The 23,957-nt window shown below is 35.2% G+C and overlaps 1 protein-coding gene across 1 annotated transcript in view; it reads right to left on the bottom strand.

Annotated features, from left to right (window-relative positions):
• Nucleotides 1-2,538: 2,538 nt before the first annotated feature.
• The window catches only part of CARNMT1 (carnosine N-methyltransferase 1), a 35,011-nt gene continuing 13,592 nt past the window's right edge, over nucleotides 2,539-23,957 (bottom strand). The window contains exons 4-8 of the mRNA XM_084899446.1: nucleotides 12,360-12,500; nucleotides 11,241-11,419; nucleotides 9,821-9,934; nucleotides 5,768-5,871; nucleotides 2,539-4,303 (exon numbers count right to left, since the gene is read on the bottom strand). Coding sequence (XP_084755572.1) covers nucleotides 4,202-4,303; nucleotides 5,768-5,871; nucleotides 9,821-9,934; nucleotides 11,241-11,419; nucleotides 12,360-12,500 — 640 coding nt within the window. The 3' untranslated portion in view covers nucleotides 2,539-4,201. The remainder of the gene's footprint in view (nucleotides 4,304-5,767; nucleotides 5,872-9,820; nucleotides 9,935-11,240; nucleotides 11,420-12,359; nucleotides 12,501-23,957) is intronic.

The following is a 23,957-nucleotide window of genomic DNA, read 5'->3' as shown; positions in this document are numbered from 1 at the left end:
TACTTTTCAGTAAAGTATGATGTCTGTGTATAGATACCTAATAGTAAAATGCTATGTTACCAAAGTAAATTTATGTGTATGCATATAGAACAATCAGCAAAACAGAAAAGCAAGGTGCACAGTAATATATATAGGCCACAAAGATATTAAAAAGGAGAGGATATATATGTATATTAAACACATGCATGTGTGTGTGTGTTTTTTTTTTGTATTGCACAGTTGATCCTAGGAGGATGCTGTTATCAATATTCATTAGGGTGGGATACGAGGAATATGGGTGGAGGGCATGAAACACAACTTTGGCTTCAGATTATCTTGGTGTCACTGGTGTCTTGTGTGGGTGGGGAGTTACTACAGGCCAATAGTTAGAATTTCTGACTTGTTATTTTCTGTTGGGAGACAATTTTCCTGGGTCTTTTGTACGTCAGTGCATCTTGCAAGCAGAGGCTCTGGCTGCCTTTATTGCAGATGATCTTTTCAAGGATTGTGTTTAGGCTTGAAAGATAGATGTTATCTCGCTCTGGAGCTAAAGGTGGTTTGTCTACTGTCCAGTATACCTTCTTCTAGGGCAAAGAGTTAGGCACATATACCGTTTGTCTATCATGGAAGATACAGCGTTGTAAACGGATCCTCTCTGATGCATTGGCATGTACTAGTATCACTAGCACTCTCTGTGCCAGTGTGAGTTGGGCCTCAGGAAACTGGTTCAAAATTAATACTCTGGCTACTGCTGCTGCTATAGATTGTTCTTTTACTTTCCTGTAGGAGTTTTGTGTCTTCTGCTACTATTCCTGAAATTGGCAGTCTTAAGCCTCAATTTAAATGCCACACAGACAGGGAATCTTGCCTCACCAGCAGCTTGAGCCAGATGGCACAATTTTGAAGCATAGGGAGTCATCTCCCCCAGAGCAAACTGTGACAAGTAGATAAAATTTCCCTCTCTCCTTCTGATGGACTATTTTTAGACAGAGTGCTTCTTTCCAGAGATGTCCCCATGTTGCCAGATGAGTATATTTGTTTGTGAATGCAGTAGTTGGCTTGGTAACAACTATATTTTCTTGTTCAGTGCTTCTTTGTAATCTAAAAATCATATATTTTTTAAAATTATCATTACTGCTGGCTCTTTACTAAAAGATAACTCCCCTAAGCTCCTGGGTCTAGATGACTGATTGGCTAACCTAATGGGTCCAATGGGTTGCTGTCAGTTTAGCTTCGGTTCCAGTTTTGTAAAACCAAAAGCAGATGTGGGCACTTCTCAGTGGCTAGAACTCAGAAGTAGTCCTCAAGGCTAATTCTCCCCTTGACAAGCCTGCCTACATTTTTACTAACCTTTGCATTGCTGCCAATGGCTTATTGGGACTGACAGATTAAGACACCACTCTTTGGCCATTAATCTTACATAAATTGCTCAACTTCCCTGATGGTTAAAGGAATGAATATTAAAATTAGATCCCAATTTTTCCTATCACATTGAGAAGAAGTAAAAAAATTAGCAATGTCCAGTATCAGCCAGGGAATGGATGCTATATCTGGTTTCCTTTATGGTCTTTTTCGATTATTTAACAAAACCAAAGATTGGGATTAATTAGGATGAGGCCTAGCATACTTAAAGACCAATTACTCATATTATTGACTTTCTAGAAGAGAAGATAATACACGGGTTCAAAAGTATATGTGCTCAACTAATTGAAATTGCCATGTCTGTGGTTACCACTAATTTAAATGGAAAAAATCAACCAAATAATGTTTCATAGCAATTGGCAGACTTTAATCAAGAAAAATCAAGTCCATCATACACATTAAAAATATAGGAAATTTCATGCAGAGATGAAGCTTCCAATTCAGCCTTTGTGGCATCTTTTAGAATGAGAATTACATATAAATACAGTACATTTTACAATTCCAAAACTTCATAATTTTATACTGTGATTTATACAGCTTCTCTTTATATTCTACATATCCCACTTTGCTCATTTGCTTTACATACTGTAACCTGCACCACTTCAGTCAGATTATGGAAAATAATAAAACCCAGAATGGCCTATTTCCTCCAGCTTTATGAAAATGAATGAAAATATATGTATAAAGCTAATTTAAGAAAAAGACTAAAATACGTTTAAGGCTTACACACTTTAGTAGGACTACATATAAGAAATACAAAATTAAATCCTCCAGTGATATTTCCATTACTGACATCATAATCTTCAAGTTTAGAATATATCAACTGAGAGGGGAAAAAAAGCAAAATAATATGGGGGAGAAATAAAACGGATTTCAGAATTAACTAAAATGTAGGCTATAATTTATAAATAAGTAACATTATTAAAGAATAAAACCTGATAGCATAAGTGTTAATAAACCCAACCCATGTGTCAACTTGTTTTTGCCTTGTTGAGAAGAACAAGATCATGTTTTGATGTTTTTATAAAAGTGAATACCAGTCAGTGAATAAAAAGCTTTTCTAAATCATTCAAAAACAGCTTGCATTTCTTTCAGATTTTTAAAACACCTATGTCCCTTTTCATTCTCTTTCTTAAAAATAACAATTTTGGGGAGCAATTTATTTCAAGTTTATTCATATGGTAGAAAATGAGAATTCCCACTAAAGAACATTGGCCAAAAAAAGAGAAATAATTAAAAACAAAACAAAACAACAACCAAAAAACCCTCAATAGGTATAGGCTTCCATAAATCGACAAGTCAAATTAGCTTCATGTATCCCTTTATTGCATAAAGGGCACAAGAGCTCCCTTACTAGAAGCAGAAAAACTCCTTTTGGTAAGATGCCAAATCATGTAGTGACCCTCCCAACCCAAATGACCATATAAAGGTCCAAACTTACAAGTAAATTTTCCTAATAAAACATGACATTTATGCTTCCAGCACATTCCTGGGATTAAGTCTAATCCAAATTGCCACAGAGGTCGCTTAATGCCATCATAATTACTTGTAAAAATACTCAAACATACTTTTCTCCAAGAAAAGGTTAAAACATTATATTTGTCATCTCTACTTTCCAAGCTACAGGAAAACAGAATGATGAACATAAAATACAAAGGGAAACTCCCTCCAATGAAGATCTGCTAGAGGTAGAAATTTAAAACAGCTCAGACTGTTTTAGCCCTAGCTATCAGGGAACAAAACTGGTGTTAATCTGAAATTATATTAATGGCTCTGCTTACAATATTGAAGACACAGAACATGGACAGTAATTTATCCCTGAATTTCATGTTCAAAATTTCTCCCTGTTAACACTATCATGACAGTTTTTACTAGTATATAGTTGTTTTAATGAAAAAAAAAGTGCTTGCTTTTGTATCCCAGTAATCTAAAGAAAAAGACATTATTGTAAACATCTCATTGACAAACTGTATTCATTTATAGTTTGAAATAATTTAAAATGAACAGATTTTATTCTTATTTCCCCAGTTTCCTAATAGTACCTTTAATAAAGGCTTTTTTTTTTAAAAACTCAGATTGTTAAGATCTTCAAACATTTCAGAGTGATCCATGATGAGTATGCTTTCAGAAAGTATTCATTTTAGTGAGGCCAAAAGACTAATTTCTTGGTTATTTGAATGCATTTTTATTGGCCTGTGATACTCTTAAGTTCAGTAATTCATAAAAATGAAAGGTTTGATGCTTCCCTAAGTTCAACTGAGCTAGGAAAAACAAAACAAAAAACAACAAAAGAATTTGAATAAAATAATAATAAAAGACACACATTTTATGTATAGATTGCTTAGGTCCAAGTGAATAAAAGTCTCAATTCCAGATGGTGAATAAGAGGATCCTTAGACGCTTCTAAAAATAACATGTGCAATACATACAAAACAAAAAAGGAGGTTATTACTTCAATACTATTAGTTATTAACATGGCAGCTTGGAACCGACAGCTTCATGAAAACACTAGAGATAAAGTTTTTTCTATTGAAAGACAATTCTGGGTTTCAAGGAAAAAGTAAACTCGAAGATACTTCCTCCATTTTTACTTGTGTAGTACAAATATTCATGGCATAGTATATTTCTGAAAAAGCGATAGACATATTAAGAAAATAGACACTATTTCTAAACTTTGTTAGGAATAAGAAGGCACCACTGATTTGAGGTTGTGTCCTGTCATTTGATAGTTGATTTTGAGTTGTTTATTTTAGGATTTGCTCTTATTAAACTTTTTTCCTGGTGATTTCACTTGAGACCATTATTGTGGTTTACGGACCACAAACAAGACACATTCATAGTAGTATTTCATCATGGAGAGGTCATTCACAGTGTATGTTGACAAGACAGATTCTTTTTCCACCTGCAATACAAACAATCATAATGGTGATGACTACCATGATGATAACACTAAAAATATTAAACACTTTTAAGTGGCAGTTGCTATTTTACATATACTCCAGATATCAATTCAATTATTATATACAAGTACCACCATAAGATTGGTACTATTAGTAATTCTACTTTATAAAGAGCAGGTTATTCAAGATCACGCTACTAAATAGTGGAACTGGAGTTCACACTCAAGAGTTTCACTCCAGAGCTACTAAGCTACTATAATATACTAGAGGCCTGGTGCAGGAATCTGTGCACGGGTGGGATCCTTCAGCCTGGCTGGTGATCGGGGATGATCGGGGCCAATAGGGTCTGTCTTGCCCAGTCCTGATCAGGGCTGACTGGGGCCAGCAAGCTGTGGGAAGTTGGCTGTGGAAGTGCACTGATCACCAGGGGGTAGCTCCTGTGTTGAGCGTCTGCCCCTTGATGGTCAGTGCATGTCATAGTGACTGGTCAACTGGTTGTTTGGTCACTTAGGCATATATATATATATATATATAGTTTTAATATATATTAAAATAATATATATATTTCTCTTTAAGAACTAATGTGTTATTTTTAAAGGAATGGAATGTTTCTAAATAAACATATAGCCAAAATATAACAAAGTATCATAAAACTGTATGATAGGGGTGGGGAATCTTTTTTCTGCTAAGAGTCATTTGGACATTAATAACATTATTCACAGTCTGTACAAAATTATTAAGTTAAAAGTTAGCTGCTATATTTGGTGAAACATTTAATTAACTCATCCCTAATGCATTGGCAGGGCCAGACCAAATAATTTCAAAGGCCTTATATGGCCCATGGGCCGGACATTCCCCACCCTTGCTGTATAATAATGCACACAAAAAAGAAAGATTGAAAGATTGAACAGTACACAAGCATATATAGTAAACAATATCCCTCTTGCTCCTGCCTTCCTATCCCCACTTGCTTCCTCAGTGCCTAGTCTACTTGGTAACTATCAGTCTACAAAGGCTAATATTATGATAATGGCCAGCTACCATTTATTGAAAGGAGATTATACCAGGAATATAGTTTTTCTTTAAATACACATTATCTCAGCCGAAACCGGTTTGGCTCAGCAGTAGAGCGTCGGTCTGTGGACTGAAAGGTCCCGGGTTCAATTCCGGCCAAGGGCATGTACATTGGTTGCGGGCACATCCCCGGTAGGGGGTGTGCAAGAGGCAGCTGATCGATGTTTCTCTCTCATCGACGTTTCTAGCTCTCTATCTCTCTCCCTCTCTGTAAGAAAATCAATATAATATATTAAATACACATTATCTCAAATCCTCATAATTCTAAAAACTATCACTTTATGAATGAGAAGATAGAAGTTAAGAGGGAAAGCCAGTAAATGCCATAGTATCACCATTCTCTTGGTGTGCTTTGGAAATTAAGCTTTGGCAATGCTTCATTCCATCCTTACCTCTAGCTGGAATCCATACTGCAGAACAACGTTTTTTAGATCCTCATAGCTCAATTCTATGGAAAGTTCATTTGCCAAATTTTCAAAGTGGTAGAGGAGAGGACCTATGGTTTAAAGATATTATGAATGAATTATTTAATATAAACATGTACTAGCAGCTATATTAGGCTGAACTCCAAGTTGAATAAGGTAATTTATAAAAAGGAGAATTAAAGAATATTTACATTTGCCAAAGACATGTTTCCAGACCCTTGAAACCACGATCCCGAAAACTGACATTTGAGTGCTGGGCCTATATTTACCAGAGTAGTTACCCTTAGTATACCAGCCTTGTATTGTGATTTTCCACATCATGGACCTTACACCTGTAACAAGTTACTGAAGGATTAGCTGGATTAGAGAATAAGTCCCCAAATTCCAAAGGTATACTGCAATTATAATTCCATAAATAAATACAAATAATAGCTACAAATTGGTTATAACATAAAAGCAAAAGGGATCCTTAAGCCAGCAGGTGGTTGGGGGTAGAGGGTAGTGAGGAGAGTTGGAGGCAAGGCTGTCTGGAATGAAGAGATGACACTAAACTGTTTTTTTTTTTTGTTTTTTTTAAATGCATAGCTCGTATCCTAGCTCTAACACTTAATAATTAGTTTCTATTGACAAGTCACTAATTCTGCCCCATTTATAACATTACTTTAATGTGAAATAATATGTAAAATACATAGCATATAAAAGGCATTAAGTAAAAGATAGCTATTACGAACTTCTTAAAACCTTCTACCCTCTCATTTTACATATAAGAAACTACACATAAATAAAAAGAAGCTATCATCTAATTTTCCAATCTTTTAATCTGTAATTTCCCCCAATCCATTGGTCTTATCCAGTCAACACTTATCATTCTACAGTTATACTTCAGGACTAAAATCTTGACAATCTTCTCCTTACCTTTCATTGGGTTATTTATAAATCTGTGGCAAACTCATAACACCCATCCCTTTTTCACTCCTCACACAATGTGCTTAATCACAGAATATAAACATAACAAACAGGACAGAGTTTCTGCTCCCAAAAGGCTCACCACTCTATGGAACATACTTAGGGTTAAAAAGTTTTTATTTTTCTCCCTTCTTTTTTATCCTATATAAAACACTAGGAAAAAATGACTAAATATAATTTAATTATAAGTGCTCTTTTCAAAATAAAATGTTTCCCAATTAAATTACTCCATCAAGCTTAAATTCCTGTTAGTTTTATTAGTACTAGTAAAAATGTCAGTAGCCGCCATTTACTGAGTATTGTTGTATCCTAGGCCAGTGGTCGGCAAACTCATTAGTCAACAGCCAAATATCAACAGAACAACGATTGAAATTTCTTTTGAAAGCCAAATTTTTTAAACTTCTTCTAACACCACTTCTTCAAAATAGACTTGCCCAGGCTGAGGTAGTTTGTGGAAGAGCCACACACTCAAGGGGCCAAAGAACCACAGGTGGCCTGCGGTTTGCTGACCCCTGCTCTAACAGACTTCTACAAGTATAAGTAATGTAACAAAGGTATGCAATAGTGAATGCAATTATTTAATACGCTGGATGGCAAATATTTTAGGTTCTGTGGGCACATACAGTCTCAATCACATATCATTACTTTTACCTCCACCCCTCCCACAAACCTTTAAAAATGTGAAAAATAATCTTGCTGCTGGACCATACAAAATGTGCTGCAGGCCAGATTTGGCTGTAGGCTGTAGTTTGCCAATCCCTATTCAAATGTATGAAAAGTTAAGATTTTTCCATGTTATTAAATTGTTTTTCCTGAAGAATGTTTTATTACTACCCTAAGTGGCCAGATTATGATCTCTGGATGCATAATAATCTGGCCACTCAGTGTGTATATACTTTATATATTAGAGGCCCGGTGCATGAATTTGTGCCTGGGTGGGGTCCAGCCAGCCTGGCCAGAGGGAGGGGACATGGGCGGTTGGCTGGCCTGCCTGCTGGTCGAACTCCTGGTGGAGGGGACATTTGCATATTAGCCTTTTATTATATAGGGCAGTGTTTCCCAACCTTCTCTCATGATGAGAATCACCTGGTGGAGTTGTTAAAACACAGATTCCTGAATCCCAACTAAGAAGTGCTAAACTAGGATTTTTGGGAACATATAGGTAAAATTGTATACTTAACTAGTGCTCTAAGACAGATGTTATATACAGAGCACTAAGTTAGGTATGCAATTTTACCTATATGTTCTCAAAAATCCTAGTTTAGCACTTCTTAGTTGGGATTCAGGAATCTGTGTTTTAACAACTCCACCAGGTGATTCTCATCATGAGAGAAGGTTGGGAAACACTGATATAGGGTATACACTGAGTGGACAGATTATTATACATTCAGAGATCATAAAATAATCTGACCACTCAGTGTATATTCCTACTAGCAATATATATATATACACACCCACACATACACACACACTCTATCTCTGTATTTTATCTAAACTTTAATTAAAAAAACCTACCCAATAAATTGGTAAAAAATGGAATCTCATTTATATTACTGTGACCAGCAATGAAGATGAAACACTTTTCCCCCTTTATATAGGCCATTTATGTTTACTTTTTTATAACATGGACATTCCTGTTGTCTATTTCACTTCTGGGTAGTTTTAAAGACTTTTTCCTCCCTTTTCAATTAAAAAGAAAAAATAGATTTCATTGTAAAAAAAAACAAAAACAAAAATATATAAAGGAACTTTTATTTCCTGTAAAGGCAAGGTTAGGTTATTTAGACCACCGCTCCCACTGAAAACAATTAAAATTGGTGTATGAAATTTTAAATCTTAAAAATATAGCATACTTAGCAAGTTAGTAAGAAATTAGCAGGAACCCAGAGAATTAACTAGAGGTAAACCTGGATGCCATTTTTACCCTGACAGTTAAAAAAATAAGTGATTAAAATATATGAAGCTAAGGTAAGAGATTTAGAAGTATTTGTGGTGCATCCAATTTGGACATAGTGATTGGAGCATAAGACATTTGATTACATTTTTCAAAGGGAAAGAAAAAGAATGAGGCAGAGTAGTTACATGAAGAAATTGTAACTTATTTTGATGCTAATCTTGTCTCACATGGCAAGAGGAGAGACCCTTTTAAGGTGAGAATTTTTCAGAACTGATGAAAAAAGTCCATTTATAGTTTCAAATAACCCAACAAATTGTATACAGGTGACAGAACCCATCAACAAATCCTGAAGACTAAGGACTCAATGTATATATGACGTTTAAGTAGGATATTAACCTCTTAACACAAAAAAAGAAAATCATATTTACCTTGATAATACCATTATTCTCCCTTTATTTTGATTAAAAATCTTATAATCTGGATGGAAGGGATCACGTCATACTCATTACTTTTTTAAAAATGTGTATTTTTAAGGGAGAGGGATAGAGAGATAAAAACATCAACAATGAGAAAGCTCATTAATAAGGAGAGAATCAACCACTGAGCCAAGCCAGCAGAGCCATATTCATCATTTGACTTTTAGATAAATCAGAAGGCAATATATTTTTTGAATATGTGAAATTGTATTTCTATTCTTTTTTAACTTCATGATATTCATAATAATTACCATGCTTACTCTTTTCCCAGTATGTATATGCACTGGGAGGAAGTTTCCATGAGAGAGGCAATGCTTTCCCTAAAATGTTTCAAATAGAAAGAACAGGACTGCTGTCTCTATCATAAAGTGGAAGGTGGAAAAGATGAGGTAATGATTACCCTCGTTAATAATCAGTGCTCTGAAATTATGAATGCTGTGAGACTGACCTAGTGTAAATATACAACTTACGGCTCCAACTACTTATGGAGGAATTAGCTAGGACTGGAGGGACTGCACCATCAAGTAGGATGCAATCTAAAGGGAAATGCAGAGGTTTTAAAATAAATGCAGCATAATTATAACTTTTCTCAATATTTGGTACCATGAAGTTACCAAATATAGGATAGTTATAGTTACTAGATTTTATGTGTAAAATCCTAATAAATACTGAGGAACTTACCTAGATTTATCCAAATTCCACCTGGCTTGAGTATTTTCCATATTGTGTCAATATAATCAATTACATTGTGAGCTGTGTCTATGAAGAAACAGGTAGCAATACAGTCCCAGGCATCTATTCAAGGAAAATCAAATTACTACATTTGTAATGTTATTTATTTATTTAGTTATTTCAACTTTTAATTAAGTCCATAAATGTACCAGGTACCTCTTACAGAATATTAATATTTCATTTAACTGCAGGTATATAGAATCTAAACTCTTCCAATCAACTACTATAATCAGGTAACTAAATAATCATTTATGAGATACTTTGCAATTTATAAGTTTTTATTAATAATTTGATAAAGTAATCAATTTGGAAATCATTTTTGATACAAGTATCACTATATATCTTTACCAAATGATATGTTTTGTCCATAATTTAACTGCTTTCATTTAAAATCATTGAAGACAAAATAATTTGAATTCTAAATTGATTTCTTTCAACCAATGTTAACTACCAATTCTGAAAGGTTTCAGAAAGCCTGCATGTATACACTTACTTTTTAAGTTCTGCTCTTAGAAAGACCTTCCCTGACAACTATATGAAACAGCGGGCCCTCCCCAAGCCCTCGTGATCCTCTTTCCTGCTCTAGTTCCTTCCTCACAGTATTAATTTGGTATTGCCTCTCTCTCCCTCTAAGAATATATAAGTTCCCATGTACAGGGTCTTTATTTTTGCTCACTGCTCTCTTTCCAGTGCCTAGAACATATCTGCCACTTAGCAAGTCCAACAGATATTTGTTAAATGAATCATTTGCTGACCCCTCAGCTTTTCATTCTTCTTTCTTTCACTGCCAACTCCCCTCCTCTCTCTTCTCCTTACCTATCCCTTTCTCTAATGCCTAGCACAAATTTCTTCCAAACTTCATAGCCTGACTGTAAAGGTCCTCCACAATCTGGACCAACCTTCTTCTCTACCCATATTCCCATTAAATCTCCAAATAGACCTCCCCTTCCCTCCCAGTCAGGCTGTTCTACCATCCTCAATTACCTATTCGTTCCTATCTATGTAACTCTGCCTTCTGGAATGCCATTCCTCCTTATCCTTCAAGTCACAGCCTCTCTACAGAGAACTCCCTTCTCACACTAACCTACATACTTCCATTACTCATCTGACCTTCGTTCACATGTTGGCTTCTATTAATAGATCCAATAGATTACAAATTTCTTAATTGTGGAATCTTATACTTTTTTAAATTTCCCATCATTGCCTTATATGTGCATGACCTTTAAATTATTCTACAATAAATTGTCATTGAAGTCTACTTTATATCCTGCCATCAAAATGGATGACCAGAACTTTAGCTTAGTATAAAATTAGATCATTAAATTCAGAATAAAGGATAAGACCTTTAAAATGCTTGCATTAAACTTACTGCATTCTGAGTATATCTCCTGAAAATCTCCTGCTGTCATAGAAAAATTAGAACCAGGAGGAAGACTATGGGGGTCAACATCAGGGAAAAAGATGGGTCGAATCTGATCAGCTGACCTCCGGTTATTGCTAAACTGATGGATCCAGGGATAAAGCTTATATTTATTAATTTCAGAACATCTGCAAAATATGAGCATGAAATTCAGTGTTAACTAAATATAAACCAAGAAAATCTACTTTAAACACTAAAAATGTATTGTTTTATTAATTTTTTACTTATTTAATTACTACTTAAAAAGCATTACTATTATACCCCATCCAATTATCTGGAAATGCACATATACATGCAGATGAGTAACCAATCATGAATGAAAAGACAGAAAAAAATTAAATTCTGAGATATGAATGTGTTGCTCATTCCAAGTTTTACAAATATATTTCCAAACTTCAAAATCAAGTAAAAACCAGTTCAAGTATTTTTTGTTGTTGATGTTACAGGTTTTGTTTGATACCTATTTTAATTATTTTGTACAACCTTCTTTTTACCCTCTTATTGTCCCCTAACTCATACTGCCACCAAAATAACATATTTATATAGGCAGCTATTTTATTTTTTCCTAAAACACATCTTCTGGCTTTAAAAATAACAACTCTTTTCCACTGCTTACTAAGAGGCCACAGCAGTTCTGAAAGGTCTTTCCAACTCAATCATGTGAGCTTACTTGGCCATTTAATAAGAATCTTAAGGACAAAAGATATGATCACTATACTGCACTCTTACTACACTGAAGAAACAAAAGGATGAAGAAGCTGAAGGAACAATAAGGAAAATATCCCTTCCTGGATCATACTTAGTCCTGAAATTCACACAGAAATATTTTCATTTTCATGGAATGCCAAGTCACTTTCTAAAGTCACTAATCCATCCTGATAAAACGTCTATTAACTAGACAACTGATTAAAGTGACAATAGTATAACCAATTTAATATAAGAAATATTTATGGTATATATCATAATTAAACACTACGTACTTATCTTCAAATTCAGAATTGTTCAAAAATAGGAAAGTCAATCTGATTCTGAGATATTACTATTTCTAACAAAAAGTAAATTAAATACCTGTTGAGTATAAAGTTGGAAGAAAAGAGCATAAAAAAACTCCATTCATTTCCTTGACAAGCATAACCTAGCATAGCTATTTCCCAGGCCAGTCTTCCTAGTCCAGCACCAGGTACCAGAATATTTACTTTAGAAGGATCCCTGAAATGAAATAAGGCAATTATGTCCAACCCCTTAATGAAAAGAAAAGAAAAAAAAGACAAAAAAAAGACAAAGATCCACATTAACAACTAAAACCTTTGATATTTAATAATAATAAGCTCACTCAAGACTGACTACTTGAAATTGAGAATTACTTCTAAATATCAATGAAAAATAAAGATGTAAGAGTTATTATATGCTAGATATCAGATGAAGGTTTTATCTCCAAAGTATTATTTTTCAGAAAAAATGCCATCACCTTATATCTGAATACTTATGAAGACACCCATATCCCTAGTAGCTGTCACCTGAACAACTGTATGTATGGATCCCAATACATACAAGACGTTGAACAAAATTATTTTACCATGAGACAGTAAACAAAACATAATTTCATTTCTAAATTCTATATCTAATCAATGGTTTATGTAATTAAATAGATTAAATATAACTTTTAATATGTCAGATATATCTTTATTTTTTATTATTAATATGTTTTTTGCCCATTCTCAATCAAGGACATTTTTTCCATTAATTTTTAGAGTGGGAGGGAGAATGAAAGAGAAACATCTATTTGAGACACACTGATTGGCTGCCTCCCACACGCATCCCAGGACAGGAATGGTACCTACAGCCCAGGTATGTGCCCTTGACCAGGAATTGAACCCTCGGTGCTTTGCTGTGCAGGACAACACTCTAACCACAGAACCACACTGGCCAGGGCTGTCAGGTATATCTTTAAAAGGGGGTGGGGGTGATAGTCTTATGGTGAAAATGGGAAGCTACCTTCTAATTGAGCATATATAATATCACACCAAACCAGAAGAGCACAACCACACTGTTCTCCACTTATTTGCATCACTCTACTACCAATTTTCTTTGTTATAAAGTCCACCATTCCACTTTTATACTGCTAAAAATTTGCCTTTGCAAAACAAGAACCTTTTTCAGGATGCCTGGCAAGTAAATGTAACTTTAAGGAAACTAAAATGGTATTCTTACCAACAACAGAAGAAAAATGTGTATAATCAGCTATCATGGCAGTTAAAAGTGAACTTCTCTTTTGTCTGTATTCCCCCAACTTAATATATACTAATAAATCAAATCCAATTCCTAAATCTAGCCCCATGTATTTATTTTCATCTTTAAACTACATGGTCCTTAAGTTTGATGTGGTTCAAACAGTAGTAGTGCTACTAATAGCCCTATATGACAACTTTTAAATAAAAAACAACTTTTGAAAATTCAGTCTATATATACACAATAGCATGGGAATTGCCTAGGGGCATTCAGTCTTAAATATTTACACATGGAACATGTACTTGTATAAAAACCTTAACAAAGTTTAATTTGTTTCACTGTTGGGTTTTACATATACGATATGCCGTAAAACAAAATCTGTTAAAAATGACTTTTGACAAATAAGCTTATTATGATCAGTAAGACATCATTTAATTCTTGATATGGACAAACTAATTCCAAGGTTTTACGTAACAAGTTTCACTAAAATAAAATAGAATGCTTTCTTCTCATTCTAGATTATACATGTGTGCATGTGCGTGAACACTTAAATTTGTTTTTGTTTTATGTTTTCTAAAAACTGACTTCAGAGAGGAGAGGGAAAGATAGAAACATCAATAATGAGAAGCACTGATCGGCTGCTCCTGCAAGCTCCCTACTGGGGATCAAGCCTCCAACTCGGGCATATGCCCTGACTGGCAATAGAACTAAGACCTCCTGGTTCATGGGTCAACACCGAACCACTGAGCAACACTGGCCAGGCACCATTTAAATTTTTAATGAGGGCATATCTTCAGTCCTACTTATATCGGTTTCCTAACAAAAATATACAAAATTTGAATGTGAAAAGCTCCTAGATGTAGAACTCTGTGCTACCCTTTATATAAAGAACCTGCCACCATGGAACCCCACCCAGGCCTCTCCTCCCATTTTCCACTCCCTGCCACCCACACAAACACTTACTCTCCAGACTTACTTTCTTTTCAGTTCCCATCTGCCCAATCAAAACATCCCAAGTGCCTGCTTTCAGCTTAGAGTTTAAACAAACAAACAAACAAAAAACCCCCCCACAAAGTAATGAAAGTAAAAGGATCTGGAAGTAAACTAAGAACTTAAATCTTTATAAAAATAATCACTAATAATTTCTGAATGGCTAATAATCTGCATAAAACATCACCATGCAGAACACAGATGAATCTCAATGGCATTCTGAGTGAAAAAGCCAGTTTCAAACGGTGACAAATATGTTGTATGACTCCATTTAATATGACATTCTCAAGAATACAAACTGTAGTGACTAATAAGCAGTTACTACAGGTTAAAGGTGTGGAGAGAATATCACTATAAAGGGAAACATGAGGGGTTTTTTTATTTATTTTTTATTTTTTATTTTTTTGAGAGAGAAAGGGAGAAAGATTAAACATCGATGAGAAAAACATTATTGACCAGCTGCCTCCTGCATACTCTCTACTGGGATTTGAGCCCACAATTCTCAGTGGTTGGGTGTCCTCCCACACACCAAAAGGTTGCTAGTTCGATTCCTGGTCAGGGCACATGTCCAGAAGGGAGTGTGCAGGAGGCAGCTAATCAATGTTTCATTCTCACATCAATGTTTCTCTTTCCCTCTCTTCCTTTCTCTCTAAAAATCTATTTAAATATCTTAGGGGAAAAATGCAGAAATTAGAAACCACGCTAACCTTAAGGGAAGTTTTTGTTAATAATGATACTAACAAATATTTTAACTGAAGGAAAGTTAACTTATGGCTATTATGCAATCTGTCCTAACTAATCAGAGCCATGGAACTCTCTACCCCCACCTTGTGGCAGAAAGTTGCTGTATAAAACTGCTATTAAAAGGCTGTCAGCAAGCTATGGAATGCAGAATATAGCAAGGCCCTATCTTAAGCCTTAATAGAGATTATACATGGATCTACCAATTACTTGTATTATAACCAAAAAGGGCTCATTTCCATGGGCATATAAAAAGGATACACATTAAAACAAACCATTGAAAAATGGTTAAGAATCAAGCCATCAGTGGGAGAGATGGAGAGAATATCCCCTAGTTCTTTGTTCTTAATCTAGACTGTTTTTCATTGGGTGCTTATAAAAGGGCTATTAACAGCATAATAAAACATCCTTCCAATTATAATGCATATGAAACCAAGGCACTCTAAATATCAGTTTTTGCTAAGGATTCTTATGATGGGGAAAATGTTCAAAGACATTTCTATGAAGGTATTTCTGTGGAGAATAAAAGAAATATAAATCTAAGTATAGACCTTTATGGTGAGCTGACTTGAAACAATATATTTAGTATAAATGTAACACCCCTGGATTATCATATATAATAAAAAGCTAATATGCAAACTGTCCCCCTCACCTGGGAGTTTAACCAGGGGGTGGGCCAGCCAGCCAACTGCCAACAGATCCTCCCTCAGCAGGCCCCGCCTCTGATCACCTCCCTCTCATCAGGGTGGGCCAGTCAGACCCCACCCATGCAAGAATTCCTGCCCTGGGCCTCTAGTAGTGGATAACAGTGTATTCCAGACAAGCAAGAATGGAGAAAGGTAGACTTGTAAGGACAGAACAGAGCCCTGTGTGCCTGAAGCCGTGGATCACATATGCACCACCCTTTGTACCAGTAGTAAATGTTCTTGCAAGAGAGTTAATTCATTCATGGTCCAACATAGTAAAAACCACTAATCACATGTAGCTGACTAATGAACACTTAAAATGTGCTCAAAGTATAAAGTAATGCCAGATTTCACATTTAGTTTTAAAAAGGAATATAAACTATCTTAATAATCTTATATACTCATAACTTGAAATAGTTTTATATAAATTTACTGGGTTATGAAACATATTATTAATTTCACCTATTTTTATTTACCTTTATATACAGCTACTAGAAATCTTAAAATAACACAAGTGGCTTGCATTATATTTCTATTGACCAGTTGGTCCATACAGCAAAATCATAAAAACCCAATTCTGAGCAAAAAACAATTGTGAAATGGCATCATAAACCACTATATGGACTTTTAAAACAGACAGAACCATGCAACGTTTGTATTGGTTAGGGCAGTGGTTGGCAAATCGCTGCTCGCTGCTGTTGACTAATGTTTGCTGACCACTGGTTTAGGGCAATAATTTTCAACTGGTAAGCTGCAAAAATTTTTAAAACATACAAAACTTGACTATTTAGGCAGGGACATGGACCTCTTTTTTCTTAGATTGTCAAATATAAAAATGACAACAGCCAACACAATAGCTGTCTGGTATGAATGAATCAAAACTGTATCTTTTTTGTCAGATCAGCAAAAAACATGTATTTTGGTGTGCTGCACAATTTTAGTAATTGTATGTGTGTCATGAGATGAAAAAGTTTGAAAAATCACTGGTTAGAGGTATATGAGCATATAGTTAATATAAGAAGGTATGATCAGAGTAACAAATTAATGTTATCTCTGGAGAGAATGTGCTCTATATATGATTTGAGGGCAGTTTCAACTGCATATGTAATGTTTCTTTAAAAAAATATAAAATATTTTGAAGTTAATTTATTAAAATGTCAAGGTTTAACAGAGCTAGCTAGGTGTTGAAATATTTTTTATTCAAAGGAGAAAATGAGTTAGAAACCAGGTTAATATCTAGACCCTTCAAAAATATGGTCCCAACTTACCTCTTACTCCCAACAAAAAATTCCACCTATCAACCAAACAACTTCTCAACAATTGCATAAGACACTTTCTCACCTTGATATTTAGAGACCAACACACCCATAAGAACTCAGTTTAAATTATCACCTTTATCTATGAAGTCTTTTCTAAATATCCCAGGCAAAGCTTGAACTCATTTCTTGATGCTTTCAGTACTTCATTCATACCTCTGTTATAATATTTCAAGTTCTTCATTTTGCTTCTTCCATTTAATACAGGGGTCAGCAACTATGACCCATAGGCCAGTCATGCCCATTCATTTATGTATTGTGTATGGCTGCATTCCCAAGAAAACAGAAATGAGTAGTCCCCATACATCACATTGCCGGCAAAGGTTAAAACATTTACTAGCTGGCCCTTTGTTTCATCTTTTGTTATTGTAACCTTAAAACTAATGTCCTTGACATAAATAATTTCCCACATGCACAAGTATAACTGTACCAAGCTTCTCCAAACTTGAATCACAAGAGTCAAGATATGCATGTGATTTTTCTTGATAATCAATTTGCCTCCATAAAATTTTACTAATTTACTCCATCAGCAACATGTTTCCTCACACTATCAGAAATAGTTATGTAACTTCTAAATCTTTGCAGTTTACTCAATGAAAAATGGCATCCTAGTGTGATTTTTACATTTGCATTTTCTTATGATATTGAGCATCTTATATTTCTTTTCCTGTTAATTGTCTACTTACACTATTTTTCTAAGATATTAGTCTTGAATTGTTATTACTGCAGATTTGTAAGCATTTGAATTTTTAAAAAATATATTGTTGAAAGTACCACAGATGTGCACCCCCCCGCCCTCACCTCTTTCAGACTGAATTGTATGAGCTTGAAATCAAGTTGAAAGAAATCTGAAATATATATGTCTTTGGTCTAAGAGGGCTTTCAGGATGAGAGAAGTCTATTTTTAGTCTCTAGGCTACTCTTTTATTTTGGCAGTTAACATTTCCTCCATTTTCTCTACTAAAATGCTTTCTTTCACCTAAACGAATCCTATCATAAATTATCCTATATAATAAAAGGCTAATATGCAAATCAACCGAACAGCAGAACCAGTAGCAATGAACGCACTGCCACCAGGGGACAGATGCTCAATGTGTGCTCTCTCATCATTGTGCTCCCATAGGGGGAGCACTGCTCAGCCAGAAGCCGGGATCATGGCTGGCTAGCACAGCAATAGTGGTGGGAGCCTCTCCCACCTCTGCACAGCGCTCCAGAGGAAGCGGGCCTGAGCCATCAGTCAGACATCTCCCGAGGGCTCCCGGACTGCGAGAGGGTGCAGTCCAGGCTGAGGGGATCTCGCCCCTGCCCCCCCCCCCCCCCACAGCCAAGTGTACAACTTTCGTGCACCGAGATTTAAAAATTTTTATTGATCTGAGGAAAGGAGAGGAAGAGATAAAAACATCAATGATAAGAAAGAATCACTGATTGGCTTCCTCCTGCATGTTCCTCCTGGGGGATCTAGCCTGCAACCCAAGCATGTGCTCTGAGTGTGAATCGACCCGTGACCTCCTGGTTCACAGGTTGACACTCAACCACTGAGCACACCAGCAAGGCTGAGAAGTGTTTCTTTAAAGCGCAACATATTTTTTCCAAACACCCAACTGTATAAAATAAAATAAATTCAATATAGTCAATAGTATGCCAGAGTCTTCCTAGAGTTAGACATATATTGAAAGGTAAAGACCTATCAGAGTTTCCTTCCACAAACAAAATATCACTTCAAATTTTTCTAAGTAGAATGAGTTAATGAAATGAAGATGCTCTATTTTCAGGAATTTCATCCAGCAGTTTTTAAGATATACAAGAGTATATGAGTCTGCGATTTGTCATTTCAATTAGGACTCAAATTTAAGAATCTTTCCTCAGCAACTAAAAACTTTATAGCACTCAAATTTTAACTGAATAATTAGTGAAGAGTTTGGTATTCAGTACAATAAAAATAGCATTTGCTTATATAACAAACAGATCAACCTGTGACTTCAAAGCTGCTTGTGCTTGTAGACCCAGGCATTTAAAAATTCTATACAGGAATGAATTAGACAAACTGATAAGACAAATTTGTTTCCATAGGAAAAAAAAATATTTTAATGATACAAATATTGTTCATTCTATACATATTTAAATAAATTATCTTTTATAAACAGCAACTTAGAAAGGCCTTTATTGACATTTCAAAAGGAAGAGAACACAATCAAAAGGCTAGTTGACATAAATCTGAGTCGATCCAGCCAATTGTAAAGACCTTGAATGCTTGCTGAAACACAAACAGGGTCCTGGAAATGTATCTGAGACCCAAACTTGACCAGCATTTATCTAATCAACCTGGATTTTGAAGGGATATAATTATGCCTCCTTAAATTTGGGTTTACTTTTTATGGAAGAGTTATGACTCTAATATGAATATGGATCTTAAAGTTTAGAAATTCCTATCTACTTTTACAATATTGATTATTTCCAAGAAAGGGAAGTGATTGGCTAGTTAACAGTTATGGAAAAGAGGCTATCTATCCTTCGAAACCTTTAAAATATTGAACCCTATTCAAAAAATGTTTACTTGTTTTCACACCACACCATCTACTTTTCAGAAACAGATATTTTGGATTTTGAGAAATAATATATGGCCTTTTATGTTTACAGAAACTATTAAACTATTGTCGATTATAGTGCAGAGCAATGAATATACACATTGAGAACACCAACTAGAAATTTTTAAGAATATAATGCCCTTTTGAATCCACGTTTATAAAAGCTCATAAAACTTAAAATATTAAAAAAACTGAGCCGCGCCTGCTGTGGCTCAGTTGGGTGTCATCCTGTGAACCAAATGGTTGCCGGTTTGATTCCAGGTTAGGGCATATGCCTGGATTGTGGGCTCAATCCCCTGTGGAGAGTGTGCAGGGGGGCAGCAAACTGATGTTTCATTCTCACATCAATGTTTTTCTCTCTCTAAATATCAATAAAAGTATTTTTTAAAAACTGAAAAATAGCTCTAACCAGATTGGCTTAGTGGATAGAGCCTCAGTTTGCGGACAAAGGTCCCAGTTCGATTCTGGTCAAGGGCATGTACCTTGGCTTCGGGCACATTCCCAGTGGGAGGTAAGCAGGAGGCAGCTGATCGATGCTTCTCGATCATCAATGTTTCTAACTCTCTATCCCTTTCCCTTCCTCTCTGCAAAAAAATCAATAAAATATACCTTTAAAAATTAAAGAAAAGCTGAAAAATAAGAAAATGTAAGAAATTAGGTAATTCTAATAGTTGTAGAATAATTCATGTAGGACCATTTTTATAATGACCATTTGTTAAAAATAACAAAATAATCTATACCATTTATTAAGGTACACAGAGGCAGCTTTTAGAAACTAAATTTTAGCTATTTATTCTAACTTAAGCCACGAGTCTTTGAAACAAGTCATATGAGGAAGATTTCATATCTTATAAAGAATAATTAGCCCTGGCTGGTTTGGCTCAGTGGATGGAGCGTTGGCCTGTGGACTGAAGGGTCCCAGGTTCGACTCCAGCCAAAAAGTGAACTCCTATTCACATGGAGGAAGCCTAAAGGGCCATTAACTTGGTCTAAACAAGCTTCCAAAGAGCATGGCATCCACAAAAGAGAAAAATAAAAGAATGAAAGGACAGCTGAAATACTAGTACTGAGAAAGAAAGCACTAAGATATTGTATAAAAAATAATAATATGAAGTGATATGAAAAAATAACAAAGTTTCAAAACATAATAGAGAACTAAATGTATAAACAGGTCACAACATATTTATATACTGTTTATGAGGCCCCTAGAACCATAGAAATGCAAAAAATTCACTGTTAATGACTCATTCTCGAATTAACTCCCTTAAAAATCAAATCAAAATATGTGCCCCACATTGGGAACCATCAAAATATATGTATATATTGAAGTGCTAGAATTTTTTTTTTAATGCGGTATCAGAAATAAGTCTTTCAGGGGGTTTATCAACAGGCTGGCATAATAAAGAATCAGTGAAATTTAAGGTCAATATAAATTATCCAAAATAACATACAAAAAGAGTTAGGGGGCAGTATGGAAAAAGGGCAATACCTGACAATGTCAGTTTAATATATGTTATGTAACTGGAATCCCAGAACAAAAAGAAATAGAGAAAAGGGGAGGAGAAATACATGAAGAGACAAGAGCAAACAATGTTTGATTTGACGATATATATCCACTCAAACCTCCAGAAGCAAAGCAAATCCCAAGCAGGATAAACATAAAGAAACCCACATCTATGTACCTTATGTTCAAACTGCTGACAAAGTTGGAAGTGGGTGAAAGGATGGGGAGTAACTGCTTAATGGGTACAGGGTTTATTTGGGATTGATGAAAATGTTTTAGAACTATAGAGATATGAAGGAGGCACATTGTGAATGTACTTAATGACACTGAATTGTTAATTTTAAAATGGTTACTTCTGTTATATGCATCTCACCTCATTTAACTTTTTTTTTTTTTTAACGAGGGGGAAAAAGACACAAATATATTATTCTCAAAACAAAAAAAGAGCTCTAACTGGTTTGGTTCAGTGGATAGAGCGTCGGCCTGCAGACTGAAGGGTCCCAGGTTTGATTCCAGTCAAGGACATGTACCTGGGGTTGTGGGCACATCCCCTCATCGATGTTTCTAACTCTCTATCCCTCTCCTTTCCTCTCTGTAAAATTCAATATGTTCTTAAAAATAAATATCTTTAAAAAAATACAAAATGGCACTAACATATTGGAAGATGATAACTTCACTCATAATAAAAGAAATAAAAATAAAATTATGCCAATATACAATTCCCCACCCCATTAGACTGGCAAAAGTTCGAATACTTAATATGTTGAGGCACTTTCATACATTGCTAGTAGGAAGGCAAAACCCTTAAAGGGTACACCTGGCAATAATTGTGGCAAACAGATACCAAATGGCTCCCACCTCCTGGTGTGCATGCCTTCTTATAATCCCCTACCTCTGAAAGTGTACAGGACCTAGAATTGCTTCTAACCAACATATATCACTCCTGTGATTTTTTTATGTTATATTATGAAAGATTCCTTTAGACCCTGCCTGCTCTATATTTTCCTTACTAACTTGATAAAGTGGCCATTTGTGAAAAACCCACAAGATACAGAACTGTGAGGCCTCTAGGAGCAGAGATAAGTTTTTATTATTTTCAAAGAGAATATATATTCGAGATCTTTTCATGAAGAAACATCAATATCAAGCAGGAAAATTCCATAAAATAATTTCCTCGTACACTTCAAAAAATGTCAATGTCATAAAGACAAGCAAAAGGCTAAGGAACTGTTCCAGATTAAAGATAGGACATTAGACAAGGCAATGTGGCACCAAAACAAGGTGCTAGCTATGTTTTTCGTTTTAAAATTGGAGGAAGGGAACCAAGGGAATAAAGGAAAGCAGCTCCGTCCAACTAAAACCTTGACTTTAGTCCAGAAAAACTGATTTGATATTTCTGATCTCTAGAGCTCTAAGAGAATAAAATGTATGTTGTTCTAGACAAGCAAGCAAGCAAGCAAAAGATTAAGATGTTACAATCAAACTTAGTACACTATCCTAGGTTGGATTCTAGACTGGACAAATGAGTGTTACAAAGGACATTATCAGGATGATTTATGAAACTTGAATATAGGCTATAAATTAGAAAACAGTATTCATAGTTAATTTCCTTAATGTGATTGCCCTGTGTTTATATTAAGAGAATATCATTGTTCTTAAGAACATACAACTAAAGTAGGGAAGGTAGGAGGCAGAAAAGTAGAAAAAAGAAATAAAGCAAATGTTAAATATTAAGAATTTATGAATATAGGTAAAGAGTATGCAGGAGCTCTCTGTAAAAAATCATATATCACATTTGTAATTCTAAAGTTATCCTATAAAATAAAAGGGTAATATACAAATCGACCGAATGTCGAACAACCAGTCGCTATTACGCTCACTAATCACCAGGGGGCAGACGCTAATAATACAGGAGCTGCCCACTGGTGGTCAATGAGCTAACACAGAAGATGCACCACTCAGCTCAAGCCTCTCCTGCCTCCGCAGCAGCACTAAGGATGCCCAACTGCAGCTTAGTGGGGAGCAGGCCTAAGCCATCAGTGCAATATCCCCTGAGGGCTCCCAAACTGCTAAAGGGCGCAGGTTGAGCTGAGGAACCCCCTCTGCCCAAATGTTATGCACCGGACCTCTAGTTTCAATATGAAAACTTTCTTTAAAAGAGAGAATGAAGACACACACACACACACACACAGATGAAATTTCTGGAAAAATACACCAAACTTAAAGATGCCAATCACTGAAGAAGGGAAAGAGATGAAAAACTGAATTCCATCCAGTGGTTCTCCTTAAACATATAATCTCTACATCGGGAGTTTCTAACCTGACACCCAGAGACCCAAGGGGTCTATGGAGAATTCACTGAATCTATGATGGGAAGAGGAAAAAAAAGACGCTTTAATTTCATTACCGTAACCTTTAACTGATACTTTTTTTCAATTATAAACACGGGCAACAAATAGTAGTTTTGGTAGTACCTATACTGTTATCAACAATAGAAATCACATGTTTTCATTTCATATTAGTTATTGAAATTCTCAAAATAACATTTGTACCGTTCAGTATTTTCAAAATACAGTAATTCTTGCTGCTAGATTTTAATGAACTACATGATAAAG

The sequence above is a fragment of the Pipistrellus hanaki genome, assembly GCF_964339955.1.
Source record: "Pipistrellus hanaki genome assembly, chromosome: 11".
Lineage (NCBI taxonomy): Eukaryota > Metazoa > Chordata > Mammalia > Chiroptera > Vespertilionidae > Pipistrellus > Pipistrellus hanaki.
Note: the sequence above shows the minus strand (reverse complement) of the source record. Positions and strands in the feature narration are given on the sequence as shown.